This window comes from Lathyrus oleraceus, chromosome 4 (genome assembly GCF_024323335.1).
Source record: "Lathyrus oleraceus cultivar Zhongwan6 chromosome 4, CAAS_Psat_ZW6_1.0, whole genome shotgun sequence".
Taxonomy (NCBI): domain Eukaryota; kingdom Viridiplantae; phylum Streptophyta; class Magnoliopsida; order Fabales; family Fabaceae; genus Lathyrus; species Lathyrus oleraceus.
In genome coordinates this window covers 469,409,636-469,426,752 of record NC_066582.1, presented here as the reverse complement: position 1 = coordinate 469,426,752, position 17,117 = coordinate 469,409,636, and the positions used below count along the sequence as shown (strand labels likewise).

At 33.3% G+C, this 17,117-nt stretch overlaps 1 protein-coding gene and 1 pseudogene across 1 annotated transcript; one reads left to right on the top strand and one right to left on the bottom strand.

Annotated features, from left to right (window-relative positions):
* Positions 1 to 300: 300 nt before the first annotated feature.
* On the top strand, positions 301 to 1,672 carry LOC127076172 (uncharacterized). The gene is made up of 6 exons (XM_051017755.1): positions 301 to 402; positions 496 to 653; positions 740 to 860; positions 954 to 1,124; positions 1,201 to 1,263; positions 1,362 to 1,672. The coding sequence occupies exons 1-6, from the start codon at positions 370 to 372 to the stop codon at positions 1,533 to 1,535; spliced, it is 720 nt and encodes a 239-aa protein (XP_050873712.1). The 5' UTR covers positions 301 to 369; the 3' UTR covers positions 1,536 to 1,672.
* A 5,677-nt stretch (positions 1,673 to 7,349) lies between these two features.
* LOC127135660 (SUPPRESSOR OF GAMMA RESPONSE 1-like) lies at positions 7,350 to 8,009 on the bottom strand (annotated as a pseudogene).
* Positions 8,010 to 17,117: the final 9,108 nt, after the last annotated feature.

Sequence of the window (17,117 nt, the reverse complement as noted above, 5' to 3'; positions counted from 1 at the left end):
AAGATGACCAAGGTATTACACTATCAGACTTTATAAATACATAGCTGATTTGTATTTTTCATTATACGTTCAATAATTTTTATATTAATTATACAATTTACAGTGTCAAATGCATGGAGTGGTTCCAAATTGTTGATAAATGAAGACATCCCTGAAATTCAATATTTTATGTCTAAGTATGGATTTTATTTATTTATTTATATTCAGATTATTATACATAATTTTTAATTTCAAAAACAATCTTATTTCTATAGGTTGCCTACTAATGAACAGAAGGAGAAGCCTACTCAATCAGCAAAATCTCTTTCTAATTGGTCTGGTGGTTCTCAGTATTCGCCAGTAGAAAGGTTTGTTCATAATGCGAAATGTATGTCCTTAAGTCAGTTCTGCAAAATCAAACATGTAAGTTGAATACTATAGAGCCGAATTTATCTTTACTATTACAATTATATTGTTTGCTTTTTGAAATTAATATCATTTTTTATTTGCTTTTAGGAAACTTTATGTGTTACTGTAGCAACCACATTGAAATTTGTTGTCTCAAAGTATGAATGGTTTTATTATGGCTGCACAAGGTGTTCTTCGAAGACACCTAATCCTGAAAAAGCTTATGAATGTTCATGTGGGCAAAAAGTCGAACAGCCTATACCAAGGTACATATAATCTAGATGAATTGCAAATAAATTTGGTAATGGATTTGTTATTAATCATATTATTTTCTTCGTTTAAAATACTATAGGTACAAGATTGAGATATATGTTAGCAATGGTGAATCAAAATATCGATTTGTATTCTGGGATTCCGAATGTGCTGCTATACTTGGAATGACTGCTGAATTTATGCATAACTCTATGGTGGAGGTACATTGTTATACATAAGTTAAAATGTTAATAGTTTATCGAGTTGTAAAGTTCAGATTATCACTCATGGTTGATATTTTATTTTTCCATTAGAATGGAGAAGATGATCCAATGGTTTATCCTGATGAGCTTGAAATGCTGTTGAATAAGAAAATGGCTTTTAGAGTTAAGGTGCAACCAACGTTTTCCCAAGCGTCTGTTTGGAAGCTTTGTGATGATGAAGCCTTTGTTAAAGAGATTGAAAATGACTACATAGTAGAAGACGTATAATATTCACTTAATTCATGTATTATTTAAACATTTAACAAGTATAATAAATATTCGATGTTTCAATGTGCAGAATCAGTCTAAAACTGAATATGCAAAGTTGGTCCCTAACAAAGAAAATTTGGAAACTTCCGCAGTAAGTATCTTCATTTGTTAACATAATAATTTTCTATGATAAATATTGTATTATTATAATTCATTTTATATCTGACAATTAATTTTTTATATTGCAAGCAAACATTATCTGCATCTGGTGAAAATGATCCAGAATCAATCATTCTAATGACTCCGGCTAAGGATGTTGTAATTGCTGACAAGGGTGAAGAAGTTGATTTTGAAGCGTCTGGCGCTACGCAATTATCAGGCACCAAACCATCCAAGAAATTAAAGATAGAACCATCTTCTTAATTAGAATTTTCGGAAATTTGATATTGAAATATATTTTATGAACTTTTTAGCACCAGAATGAGTTTAAGTATGAAGTTGTTAAGAACATGATATGTTTTGGTTGTAGGATGTGTTCTTACTTTTTTGAAGTGTTTATTTTGTGGGATTACAATTGACATTTATATTTCATGTATGGTTTAAAGGATGATAATGAGTATTTAATTCATGTGTGTAAAATTATTCAAAATCCTATGTTGTTATGTTGAACATTGTATTTTGTGTGTTCTTTCAACTACAAAATTTATATGAGTATCATATCTTCAAATGTTAATAAGTATTTTAGATTGATAACAAAATACGTTGTCATCTTATGAAATATGTGTATACGACTAAATTATAAATAGATTATTGCATGTCATGTTTGGTTTCAGCATGCCTAATGGTGTTAGAAATTAAAAAAACAATTACATAAAAATTTATTATGAAATCCTTCAAAACTAATTATAGAAAACACATAGAAACACATTTTTTTACAATTTTTTTCAAAGTCTAATACATATGTTAAAATTGCAGGTAGTTCAGAAATGTTGGAGCAATGTTTGAATCTTGCATTCAACTGAATTAAGGATTTATAAAAAAAAACAAGGTATAATTATCATATACAGTGAATTGTCTTTTGATTGGTAATGGAAAATCTACATTGTTTGTTTGAAATGATTAAGTTAAGCATGCAATTATACTTTTTACCAATCTCGCGTCATCATATATAGTATTATAACTCAACATATTTAAATTATTTATTTGCCAAAATATAGTTGGGGGTTGAAATGAATAATCATGTCCACTGCCTCCTTTCTATTGGCTAGGTCAGTGGAGTATTAAAATAATTCAGCCGTGAGATAATAAATGTTATGCATGATTTGTAATAAATCAATAAGAATATCAATTCTTTATACATTTAGTTGTACAAGAAAATGATTGTAAATAATTAAAGTGGGCTAAGAAAATGGGCCCCACTAAATCCCACTATATATTATATAAAATATAATTAAAAAATTAATTCAAATATATCAAAATACATTAAAAAAGAGTTTTTCATTGGGTAAGGTGATGTATGATATGAGTAATTTCCAATGGGTGAATTATTTTATGGATTTGGGATAAAAAGAGAATTTTGAAATCTTGAATTATGGTGTGGATTTGGAATAAGAGGTGGATTTCCAAAATATGGGGTGTTTTGTTGATTTGGGATACAAAGAGGACTTCCATCATTTTGCATAAAATTGGAGCATGTGTTATGTTGATTGAGGTTCATTTTCAAATGAAATGTGTACACAAAAAAATTAAAATTAAATAAAATAAATTGGTCAAATTTAGACTAGATGTGAGTGAAAAATGTGATAAAATAAATTACCTATTTATACTACTAAAAAATATTACCGTTATTTTATTGTTGTTGCAATCTTATCATTCCAAAATGAAATCAATATACTGAAATCAAATTAGTTATTATTGTAGTTTTTTAAGGTTGCGGGCAGGTTTTGAATCATCACTTCCTAAAAGGTTGCGGGCAGGTTTTGTATAAACCCAGTTTTTTAAGGACCAAAGAATTGTACGAAGTTAAATCATTTTTGTTGCTGGACTTATTTCTCACAATTTTAACTAAAATTGTGAACCTTTTGTTTCAATATCTTTTGTTGCATTAAACCTTACTGTATCAATTGCAATTAATTTCAACATTTGGTAGTATTCATTACTATATTTTAAAACAAATGAGGTTCTGGTATTTCTTTTACATGGTTTATGTATTTTGGTTAAATAATCATTTATTATGAAGGTTAATATTTGCACTTTTATACCTCAAATTAGTAATAGATTGGAAATTTTCATCCATTACTAAATAAATATATTTTTATTTCTTATGTCCAAAATCTCAATGATAAATGAAATGTTTATTCATAACATTAACAATGGAATGTTTATTATATATCAATATATCAATAAATTGTAAAAATATTTTTGTATTATATTTTTTGATTATTTCCTTAATATAGTATACAAAAAAATTAAGCAAATTATATTACTATAAATTAATAATGTTTTACTTTATTATGTCCCAAACTGGAAAAAGTTATTTGTGGAAATTTTTTGAACCCATTTATTGATCATTTAACATCCATTACATTAAAAAATACTCTTATGCAATAAATTTATGTACGTTGATCCAACCATATATATATATATATATATATATATATATATATATATATATATATATATATATATATATATATATATATATATATATAAACAAAAAATATATTATATTTTAATTTTTTAAAAATAAATTATTGCACTTGCGCGACCCGTGCGAACGCACGGGTCCTTTACTAGTTGATTTTAAAATCGAATGAAATTTGAGTATGATTATTTACACGTGTAAAAGTATGGATATGGGTACTAATAACCTAACTAAATATCGATCAAATTAAAATGATAAAAATTTAAAATAAAATAAATCATAGAAGTTATATACAAAATTAATTAAAATGGTAAGCATAACAAATAGAAACATGAAGATTTGTTATCCCCAAGAATCAAACCCACTCAACTAAAGAAAACACTCTCCCTCCACTAGACCACTTATGATCATTTGCTATCTTAATGCTAATTTGAATAACTAAACCAGAATAGATTAAAATTAAAATTAAAAATAACAACTAGGATAAAATTGTCTGTTGGACTACCAATTAAAAGTGGAAAAAAACAAGAAATTAAACCCAGCCGCCTGGCTGTTGGGTTCTAGAGGCTAATGGATTGGGAATACAAAAAAAAATACATTAATATACACTAATAAATAAAAACACAGGAAGACTAAACCTAAAATCTTTATGGTTTAAACGTTTGTTTTTCTTAAATAAATGAAAAAAAGAAATAAAATGGGAAGATATGAGGTACAGTAACGAGAAAATCCCATCATCGTCCTCACTCTCATCCTCTATCCTCTCGTCACTCTCGACCACAAACTCACTTAATCTCATTGTGTCCCTCTTAACCTTCGCCCTCTCCTTCGCTCATCATCTCTCATCGCCGTTCCCAATCGCTCTCGCGTCCTCTCAATCTCACTTCTCTCAATCTCGCTCATTCAAAGCCTAAGCCTCAAACCCTCGTCACCTCTCAATCTCGCTCACGCTTCTCTCAATCACTCTGAAACATGCAAGAATCCATGGCTTTAAGGAGAAACAAAAAAAGGCTCACCTTCGGCGGTGACGACGGCGACGATGAAGCTTAAACCTCACTCCTTCGCCTCTTCAATCCAGGTTTGTTTTGATTGTGGGATTAGGGTTTTGTGGTGTTTTCAATGTTAGGGTTTTTCAATCTCTTGTCCGCCTCTATTTTTCATCCTCACCTCCCTTTTTATATCTTGCAGATTAGGGTTTAGGGTTGTTGTATGGTAGATTAAAACAAGCATCTCTGCAAAGTCCTTTTGGTGGACTCAGTTTGGATCGGTCTCTTTGATGCTTGGACTTGGAAAAGGTAATCTGAACCTATGCTTTTTCTTTGAATTTTGTCTCCATTCCATTTTGGGATTTTTGAATTTTAACTGCCTTGGCTAATTGCTTTATGTTTTACTGCAGTGAATTCGGAGTGGGTATACACTGATATAATGCAAGTAATAGCTGATTCCTTAAGCTTGGTATTCTTGTCATGAACCAAAAGGGTTAACTTAGCAAGCCACAATTTAGTATGCCAATATTAGCAGCACCTTCTGCATTCATTGTATGCTCGTCAAAGGAATTGATTGCAAATTCAATCACGGCCAATTTAGCCTTTGGAGACCTTTGTTCGTCTAGTGCTTGTAACAGTGCAGGTAAGAGAGAATTGATACTGTAAGTTTTGCTAACAATTTCCAATGTTGTATAACATCGATACTGTAAGTTTTGCTAATAATTTCCAATGTTGTAGAACATGGCTGCCTAACAACCTCTTTAGGATCAATTGACCGGGAAAAGACATGTGGTAACATTCTTTCCATGTAACCCTCAAAAGGCTTTCGACACGCCGGAACAATATCTGCTAGTGTTGAAAGAGCAGCCTGCGCAACTTTATGGTGAGGGTCATCTAAGTGCTGGAAAAACAACTTCATTACCTTCTCAAAATTCTGAACAACTTCAAGAGTTCCCTTTGGACCTTGCTTGAGTTATTTTCTGTTATCATGCTGATTTATTGTGATGTTTGCAGGGAATTTGCTGTGAAACTGATATGAGCCAATGCCACCAAGTTGTTCTGTTATGAACCTTGTAGGGAATGTTGGCTAGATTATATAGGTCACGTTTGGCATTGTTATGGTTTTGTAGAATGGTTGATGTATGGTATGCTAGATGCACGACTTTGGTGTCTTGAATGTGCACACCAAATAGAATTCATGGCTTTCTTATGTTTCATTTATTTTGTAGGTATTGAACCGTGTTGGACATGTTGATCACGTGGAATTAGATGCAAGGCTATGAAGTGCATTGGATGGGGGGCTGTTTGGGAATTCTTATGGGATTGGAGTGAACCTCGTGGTATTCCTGACAAGGGTGGTAGGACAAAGTAATGCAGAAGCCGCAAACAATGTGAGCAAATGGACTGGAACGGTTTACATTTTTTTCTCTTGTGGGAGCTTTCCTTAGTGACTCTTATTGGGGAAGATATAAAACATGTGCCGTCTTTCAAGTCATTTTTGTAATAGTAAGTAGTTTCTCAGATTTTCTCTCATTTTTTCATCTCCATACTCTCTTTTATTTCTAGATGATGCATTATTTCCTTGACTGATCGATATACATGACAGGGTTTAATGTCCTTATCACTGTCATCATACCTCTTCTTGATTAAACCAAGAGGCTGTGGAAATGAATCGATTCCGTGTGGAAAACATTCAAGTTTGTGAGCATAAAGGTGGGAAGCACCTGCTAGCATGTCCTTTTGCAAATTGAGTTCCAAGGCCAAACTTCTAATGAGAAGAGAAGCGCAAGTTTCATCCTTGTGGAATGATTGCATCATAATAGTTCAGAAGAGTCCGTAAACGGCACTCACGTCTATTTGGACCCATCTTCTCCTAAAATGTAAATTTTCTCAACAAAATTGCACTGCATTTTGCCCATTCTCTCTGTGACCTTCTCTATGTATCAAACAGTTTTCATTTACTTATTTTACATCATCTTGGCTCAAATCATTATTTATGTCAACAACAAGGGAGAAAAGAAGAAAAAGAAATCCAGTCATGGTATGAGAGCAAAACTGCAGGAGTCTTAAAGCATCAAATGGCAAAGGGTTGAGAAAGAGATATGCAGCCGATAGTTCAAAGGCCTCCTCTACCGAACAAGCAGAAAATAGATGCGAAACAGCCCAACATTGTAAGTCCTTGTTTGGTTCTTCATGAGAAAACTTTTCGGCTGCTTTCAAGCTATTTTTATGTAGCAACTGACCAGGATGAACGATTCTCATCTCCTTAAAATAAATGTGGTTATTTTGCATTTCCAGGTCCATTGCTCAAGTATGGTAAGATAGGAGCCTCAATTTGTGTCTGAAGGAATCTTGGTATAACCAAACTTCTAACGAGACAGAGCTGGTGAATGGCAGTAGTCCTGTCACCTAATTTCTTTTTCCTAACCTTGAAGGTTAATTGAGTTGTAGCTTGTTGAAATCTAGCTCTTTCTTATTTGCCTCACCAGATGCAGTGTTGTTGCACTCAGAAGATAGATCTGGTGGTGGACTCTCAAATTTGTAATATTATTGTTAGAGAAATATAACATGTTGATGTTGAAACTTGTGACACATGAATTAAGTTCCTCATTTTTCATTATGTTTATAAAATACTTTTGAAAACACATATTCTCCATTCTTCTCATCTTCATCATTCCCAGGATGGTACTGATGCATTTTCCAGTCAGATTTGTAGGATTTTGACTCTTTCCCAGATCTTATATACAAAACCAAGATCTTCTTATAGCCCTTATGTACTCCATATTCTATTACAGCTTTGGTCTTACCAGTCTTGTGCCAGCGTACATGATCTTCAGTTAAGCCATGATGTTGAATATTTTGACGCTTTTGTTGGCCAGTATTATATGCCTTTATAGTTCTGTGAAAAAAGTGAACGCCACCCCCATCTTTCTTAGCACCTGGAAGATTTCTAAGGACGTGTATAGCAGATGCCTTAGTCTCCTTCCAATGTTGGTATGAACTCGTCGATAAACATGTGAGGATTTGCATTATTGCATTACTAACACCACATTTGGACGCTAAATGGTCTAATAATTCTACATCAGAAAGATCAAACTACTTTATACCAATCAGAAAGCCAGGACACTCGCTAGAAACATCACTATTGTCTATACGACAGTGACAGTTTGGACACTCCCACAATCCTTTATCTGATCAGCTAAAGAGTGTAGTTCTTTTCACTTTCTTTGCAAATACTCCCATGTCAATGAACCAACTCCTAGCCATTATTGGTATGAAGGAAATGAATGATGAAGAAAACACACTCAATAGAGAGAGCGATGAATGAATGAGTGAATGAATGAAGTAGTCGAGATATGAATGAGTACGTGGAATTTCTTGAATATGAAAAATGAAAAATTTTCCAATGTGAATGAAGAAAATATGAATGTAAATTTGGAATGTGAAAAAAATGTAAAAAAAAATATGAAATCGTAAACATGAACATGAATGAAGGATATGAATGTGAATGAAGAAAGAATGCAAACGAGTGATTGATGGGGAAAAATTTTCAGGACCAAAATCGGGGTATGACATTGGTGATGTCATTCTATCTGGCAACTACATTGTTGAAATACATAAAATTATCAACATTCTCGACACTCATTTCAAAATTAAAGACCTTGGGGACCTACATTTTTCCTTGGCCTCGAAGTTATTCATTCACATGATGGTATCTCCGTTTGTCAACGAAAATATGCCCTAGAATTACTCCAAGACACTGGTCTCCTTGCTTCTAAACCTTGTCATACTCTAATAACAAAGACTCGTAAATACACCAAGGATGATAACTCCCCACCAACTAATGCATTTTTCCCGCAAAGTCACTGGTCACTTGATTTACCTTTGAACCACACGCCCTGATCTAAGTTTCAGTGTTCAACAACTCAGCCAATTCATGTCATCTCCTACGTCTCTTCACCTCCAGGCTGCTCACAAGATCATGCGCTACATCAAACAGTCACCATCCCAAGGATTGTTTTACTCCTCTTCTTCCACGTTGCAACTCAAATCTTTTAGTGACTCTGATTGGGCCTCTTGCAGTGATACATGTTACTCCATCACCGACTTCTATATTTTTCTCGGAGGTTCTCTCATTTCATGGAAATCCAAGAAGTAACCAACGGTTTCTCGATCTTCCTATGAGGCAGAATATCATGCCCTCGCATCCACAGTCTGCGAAATACAATGGCTCACTTATCTTCTCAAGGATTTGTAGGTCAACTTTCTTTCACCCGTTGTTTTGTATTGTGATAACCAATATGCCAGACACATCGTAGCCAACGCCATTGTCCACGAAAAAATGAAACATATTGAAATTGATTGCCACGTTGTTCGTGAGAAACTACTCGCTAAATTATTACAACTTTTACCTGTCCCTAGCTCTGCACAACTTGCAAAAACAAAGCCTCTTGATCCTCATCCTTTCAATATCATCATTTCTAAACTTTGCATCTCAATTAACTTCGTTCCAGCTTGAGAGGGGGTATGAAACTACATTTCATGTTATCTTGGTTTACTATTTGTGATTAGGGTTTGTTCCCTTCTATAAAAAATATTTGTTATTTCTATTGCTTGCATCCTAAACTTTCTTTAAATATATATATATATATATATATATATATATATATATATATATATATATATATATATATATATATATATATATATATATATATATATATATATATATATATATATATTTAAAACATTACTTTTCTCTTATAATACAAGTTCATTAATAGCATTACACACAAATGTTTCATAAAATTATGAAGCAATTGTTTTAATTATTCTTGTTATCTAATTTTGTATCCATAAAATTTTGAGGACATATACTAATAATATTTATATAGTTTGGACATTTTTCTCTTAATTCATAAATATAATTTATTTGATGAATGATTTCCATGAATTGTATCTGCAGAGCAAATTTCCAAACAAATCCAACACCATAACATATATAAGCATAGTATAATGCATATATATCAATCGAACTCAAGAAATAACAATCCATAGAAATAAGGTGAAACACAAAAGTATTCACATTCAAAAGATACACAACAAAAAACAATAACACAATTGTAAGGGGTGGTCTACTTTGGTTTCTTCCATTACATCTCAACAACACCACTAATGAGAAATATTGACTAAAACTTTGATAAAAGGTGGTCTACTTTCCTATTAAGTTCAACAACTACAGCATCATCCATGCCTCAACTAGTTAGGTCAAATATCTAGATAATAATAGTTGAAACAAAGATAAAATTCTCATTTCTCTCGGGTACAAAATCACACAATTATCTTATCGCATTGTAGAAATAACTAGTTATTACATGCCCATTGTTTCGATACCTATATTGGGTTTTTGTGTTTTTATTTTTGTTATTCAACAATTCATTGCTTTGAAACTGTTTCTTTAATTTTATTTTTGTTATTAAACAAAAAAACATCATATATGTAATACACTATTTTCTTAATTTGTCAAAAATTATTTCTATACAACAAATTAATTTTATAGAATTTCATATAAAAAAATTAATATTTTTTTCTATAAATTTTGAATTTATCGAGTTTACAAAAATATATTTTTAAATAATTAATTAATTCAACAAATATACATTTTTAATTAATTCAATCTAAAAAATAGTAAAATGAACTAATGAAAATGAAATTTGAAAACTTAAAATGTATGATATTATAACTTCATAAAAAAGTAAAAAATTATAAAATTAAATTAAAAAATAGATTGTGTGAAAGTAATTCCAAAAAAGATACCAAACAAACTTAAATAAAAAAAAGTTATATATATATATATATATATATATATATATATATATATATATATATATATATATATATATATATATATATATATATATATATATATATATATATATATATATATATATATATATATATATATATATATATATATATATATATATATATATATATATATATATATATATATATATATATATATTGATCCTATGTTTCTGATAACAAAAGAACAACAAGATCAATAAAATAAAATGCGGAAATAGAAATAGAGGTTTTACCTCCAGCCATTGTTGCAGTGTTGTGAGTGCGCTGTCTTTGATTCTTCCAAGCTCTTGCTCTCTCAATATAGATGATGTATTTCTTTTTTGATGAGAGAAAGTTTTGGGGACCAAAGACTATTTATAGGTTTGATTCTACCATCAAGAATTTAAAACCATTAAAATTCATTACCACCCAATTAAATGGTCATATCAATTTACATTAAAACCAAAATAAATCATGCCCTTTTCAGAACCAAAATCCCAAAACTATGGACCACATTAAAATTGGTTTTTTATTATTAATAATTATTAAAATAAAAATAAGAAACCGTTACATTCTCCCACTTGGTCCATAAAACTGATTATGTGAATCATAGAGTTAGTCCCTCTTAAAGCGAGTAGTCCCATCTATGTATTACAACATGTCTATTTTCAAGTATATATCTATAATGTGGTAACTAACTTAATGAATAAACCAATGTTTACTCTTGGTCCATATGTAACATATTTTCTTAAACTGATGTGCGCATGAAAATGAGAAAACACCACAATATAAGAGTTTTATTAATAAACTGTATGTATATAATCATAAGGAGGACCCAAGTCACATGTTCTCTACATGATCCTTAAATTTTATTGGTGGCATGCCCTTAGTCAAAGGATCAGTGATCATTAAATAAGTACTAATGTGATTAATAACTACTATTTTATCTTTAACTCTTTCTCTAATGGCTAAATACTTTATGTCGATGTGCTTGCTTCGACTTCCACTTTTATTGTTCTTAGCCATAAAGACAGTTGCTGAATTATCGCAAAAAATCTTCAGAGGCTTAGAAATAGGATCCATGATTCTAAGCCCAGAAATAAAACTCTTAAGCCATACACCATGAGAAGTAGTCTCAAAACAGGAGACAAACTCGGCTTCCATAGTAGAAGTAGCAACCAATGCTTGCTTAGTACTTCTCCATGAAATAGCTCCATCAGCCATCATAAAAATATATCCTGATGTTGATTTGCGAGAATCAACACAACCAGCAAAGTCGGAGTCTGAATAGCCGATCACATCAAGATTGTCTGTCTACCTATACATTAGCATGTAATCTTTTGTTCCTTTAAGATATCTCAACACCTTCTTTGCAGCTTTCCAGTGATCCATACATGGATTACTCTGATATCTTCCTAAGATTCCAACAGCAAATGCAATGTCGGGCCTTGTGCATACTTGAGCATACATAAGACTTCCAACAACAGAAGCATATGGAATGTTCTTCATTTGTTCCCGCTCAAAATCATTCTTAGGGCATTGATTCAAATTAAATTTATCGCCCTTGACAATGGGTGCAACACTTGGTGAACAATCTTTCATTCTAAATCTCTCTAAAACTTTATTGATGTAGGTTTCTTGTGATAGACCCAAAATTCCTCAAAGTCTATCTCTGTGGATCTTAATGCCAATGACATAAGATGCCTCACCCATATCCTTCATATCAAAGTTTTTAGAGAGGAATTGTTTCACCTCATGTAGAAAACCTTTATCATTGGTTGCAAGTAGTATGTCATCCACATACAAAATGAGAAAACAAATTTTACTCCCACTGACCTTCTGGTATATACATTGATCCATGGGGTTTCCAATAAACCCAAATGAGGATATCGTTTCATGGAATTTAAGATACCATTGACGAGAGACTTGTTTTAACCCATATATGGATCTCTTAAGCTTGCAAACCTAATGCTCACCACTATTAGAAGAGAAACCTTTAGGTTGTTTCATATAAACCTCCTCCTCTAAATCACCATTAAGAAATGCTGTTTTCACATCCATTTGATGCAACTCAAGGTCAAAATGTGCAACTAATGTCAAGATGACACAAAGAGAATCTTTCTTAGATACAGGAGAAAAAGTATCAGTGTAATCGATTCCCTCATTTTGAGTAAATCCCTTAACAACGAGTCTGGCCTTGTATCTCTCAATGTTGCCTAATGAATCTTTCTTGGTTTTAAAGACCCATTTACAACCAATGGCCTTTGCCCCATTAGGTAACTCTACAAGATCCCATACGTCGTTGCTTTTCATGGAATTCATTTCATCATTCATGGTATCATACCACAAATTTAACTCTTTGCAACTCATGGCTTGTCTAAAGCTCTCAGGATCATTCTCAGCTCCAACATTATAGTCAGATTCTTGTAGATACACAATGTAATCATTAGGAATAGCTGATTTTCTTGTCCTAGTAGATCTTCTTAATGTTTGATTAACATTTTCTTATGGATCTTGTTGTTCAACTAATTGTTCATCATCTTGATGACCAACTTGATTTACTGGATCATTAGTAGCTTGTGGAGTCTCGATGATTGGTTGATCAACATCCATTTGAACTTGAGGGATGTTGTAAATAGTAACCAATCTATTACTTGAAGTGGAAGGTTCATACTCTATATGATCATGCACAGAAATTGAATTTTTGATTTGATTGCTCCCACTAGTCAAATGATTTTCAAGAAACTTTGCATTTCTTGACTCCACAATCCTAGTTGTATGAGATGGACAATAAAATCTATAACCTTTAGACCTTTCGGCATATCCAATGAAATACCCATTAATGGTCCTCGGATCTCGTTTCTTTTCTTGTGGGTTATAAATCCTCACCTCAGACGGACATCCCCAAACGCGCATATGTCGTAAACTCGGATTCGATCCTTTAAATAACTCAAATGGTGTCTTTGGGACAGCCTTGGATGGAACCCGGTTTAGAATATACACAACCGTCTTTAGTGTTTCATTCCACAATGATTTAGGAAGATTAGAGTTGCTAAGCATACTCCGCACCATGTTCAATAATGTTCGGTTTCTTCTTTCTGCAACACCATTTTGGTTCGGAGAACAGGGCATGGTGTATTGGGCAACAATCCCATGTTCTTGAAGAAACTTAGCAAATGGACCAGGTGCTTGTCCACTCTCAGTGTATCTACCATAGTATTCACCACCCCGATCTGATCTCACTATCTTTATTTATTTTCCACACTGGTTCTCAACTTCAGCCTTAAAGACTTTGAAGGCATCCAATGCTTCATATTTATTGTTAAGCAAATAAATATTCATATATGAAATTCTGGTGTAGTCAGAGTTCAGATGTTCTACTCCACGTCATGACATCTGATCCAACCTTGTTACTAATACAGCAAGATGTCTATACAATTAACTTCTAGTACTAATGTGCACACATTTACAGATGTCACGACATCTGCTCCTGTATTACCATAGAATGGAAGAACACCCAGTTCCGTCCATCTGGTAGAAAGACTCAGCAGAGATCAACCATACCACTAACTTCTGTTGAACCTGCACAGTTATCAGCATGATGTCTCAATCGTGATTTAAACATCATCTGTTACAGTATTACAGTTTGCTGGCCTTGTACTTGTATTTCCTAAAATAAAGGTTGAACAAGTTAATCTAATTTCCACTTATTATGGTGCTAACAAATAGCCTATTTGTTAGGTTCATTAAATGTAGCTCAGTTGTTAGTTTCCTGGATTTTAGCTCAGCTGTTGGATTCCTGAAGAATAGCCTGAGAAAAATACTGAAACAGAAAAACTAACCATCCTACAATTTAGCCCATGCTGTCAGGAATGAATGTCACAACATTCAGTTTGACAACCAGAAGATATACCTCATTCTGAATCTGTTATGTTCCTGAAAACAGACTGTGCTAAATGTTGTATTGTGAAAGACCAACCAGTCTCTACTTCAGTATCAGCCTACATTAAAAACTGTCAAGACATCCAGTTTGACCTTTTCACAATGATCCTTTGGCCAGGTCTGTTATCCTCTTGAAGAACAGACTGAAATAAATACTGAACTGAAGCAGGAAAAACCAACCTGCCTATTATTCAGTATAGGCTGTCACTGATGAATGTCAAAACATTCTGATTAGGCATGGCAACGGGGCGGGTCGGGGACGGTTTTTACCTCTCCCAAACCCAAACCCGAATCCCCAAACAATCCCCGTTCCCCGCCCCAAACCCAAACGGGGATGGGGAATCAAAACCCAAACCCGTCCCAAACGGGTTCGGGTTGGGTTCGGGTATCCCCGCCCGACACCATTCATTTAGTAAAATCAATTTTTTAATAGAAATATTTATTTTTCCAAAATAAAATTACATTACAAATAATAAATTAAAACAATCTAAAAAAATTCCATACATACATTTCAAATATTTTAAATAATAAATTCAAATTAAAATATCAAAACATTGACCACATATTTAATATTTTAAATTATCAAAAATAAATAATAATGTACATAGTAAAATAAACGGGGCGGGTTCGGGGACGGGCTCGGGGTGGGTACTAGTGTCCCCATTACCCGACCCGTTCCCATATTTTAAAATCGGGGAAAACCCAAACCCAAACCCAGTCAAAGCGGGTTTTCCCCGTCAACTTTGGGGCGGGTTCGGGTTAATACCCGCGGGTACGGGTTATATTGTCATGCCTAATTCTGATTGACATTCTAACAATATGCTGTGTACCAGGTCTGTTATTATCTTGATAAGCAGACAGAAATACAAGCTGAGTTATGGCAGACAGGATTATAACATGCAGGAGGAAAAACAAACACATGAAATTGTTAACCCAGTTCGGTGCAACATCACCTACTCTGGGGGCATACCAAGCCAGGAAGAAGATCCACTATCAGTAGTATTAATTCAGAGTTAAACTCCCCCGTTTACAACTCTTCACATAATCCTTACCCAATGCAATCTATACCTAGGAACTCCTAGATAGAAACCACCAGTTTCCATTCCTATCACTACAATTTCAATTTAATGATAAACAAATTGAACTTGCTTCACAGCTTCGTTCAAGACCATAACAACTCTTACCTACAGGCTTTGAGTTACAAATAATCTCAGCTTTGAGCACTGAGAAACACATGGTAACTTTCCCACAGGTTGGGAGGTTTACCTCACACGCACCCCTAATTTTTTACATTGTTTGAGGCTACTTAATCCTAGGTTACAATATGCTATTTATAACCTAAGCACCCAACTGGATTTGGGCCTTCTGAAATCGCAGCAAACTTCTTCTTTGCTGTTAAAAAGTCAGCAGAAACTTCTGCTACAATCAAGGTCTTCAATCTTTTAGTTCCCAAAATATCTCTATATATATCTCCATATTTAGAGCCTATATATTCTGATTGAGTCTTTAAGACCTCCACATGGAAGTTAGGATATTCACCAAATATCCTCACTAATCCCAGAATATATACCTGAATTAATTAATTCAGTATTCTACACATGTGCGATGTCACAGTCATGATGTCGTGACATCGTACATGACATGTTGGTCCAGATGTTGAACTTCTTCAACCCAACATATTAAAACAACAGAGGTGATTCCATTATTTGTTTTACAAAATTAATGCCAATCCTAAGGTATTAACAATCTCCCCCTTTTGCAAATTTTAGCTAAAACAAATAACCATTACACTAGACACTACATCCCAGTTTGGGTATGCACTTCCTCTCTGTCATTATCTCCACCACCACAAACACCAAAGTTGGTGTACATGAGGAAGTAGATGTACAAGAATCAGTTGCATCAAAACCCTTCCCCTCAGCAGTAGAGCTTCCTGAAGAATATGTAATGCTGAGTACATAGATAATGTAACTCAGATCACAAGACACAACTGTCCTCTTAACTCAGATCACAAGACACAAGTGATATACCCAGTTAGTGACTTTTGTGCCTGAAGCCAACTTCTGCTTGCTACCACATTTTACTTGCTTCTGGTACATTCTCAGGACTATGTTTCTCTCCCCCTTTTTAGCTAAACATTTATAAATGAACCCTTCACAAAACCAGATCCAGGCGCAGTTTGCCCAAACCTTAACATACCCCATGGTTTAGAGGGAATGGAATGTCTCTCTTGTGAGAAGAGGAGTGCTGATACATCCTTTAAATAGTCCAGCCCGTGCTTAGGAATTAACGGTAGAAATAAATGCTTGGTCAAGATTCATTAATATTTGCTGAGAAACAGTCAGAGAATCATCAGCAAAATCTCAGACTATCTTTGAATACCTTTTATAGCTCTTGACTGTTTCTTTTCCGAAACAACAGTTCCAGTGCATGGAGACTATTCCATATATGCAGTCAGACACGTTGCACGCGATGTCTTAACATTCAACGCGGCTTTTGCCTGCATTCTACATGTATTCTTCCTATCATCATTTCCTAAGACCACTTTCGTACCTCCAGTAGTAGCTTGACATCTGGCACCACTAC

Bases quoted from the DNA above. Each gene is read 5' to 3' on its own strand.
- LOC127076172 (XM_051017755.1), top strand. From the start codon at position 370: ATGTCCTTAAGTCAGTTCTGCAAAATCAAACAT. The intron at 654-739 runs GTACATATAATC...AAAATACTATAG, and splicing joins GTCGAACAGCCTATACCAAG to GTACAAGATTGAGATATATG. The intron at 861-953 runs GTACATTGTTAT...TTTTTCCATTAG, and splicing joins TGCATAACTCTATGGTGGAG to AATGGAGAAGATGATCCAAT.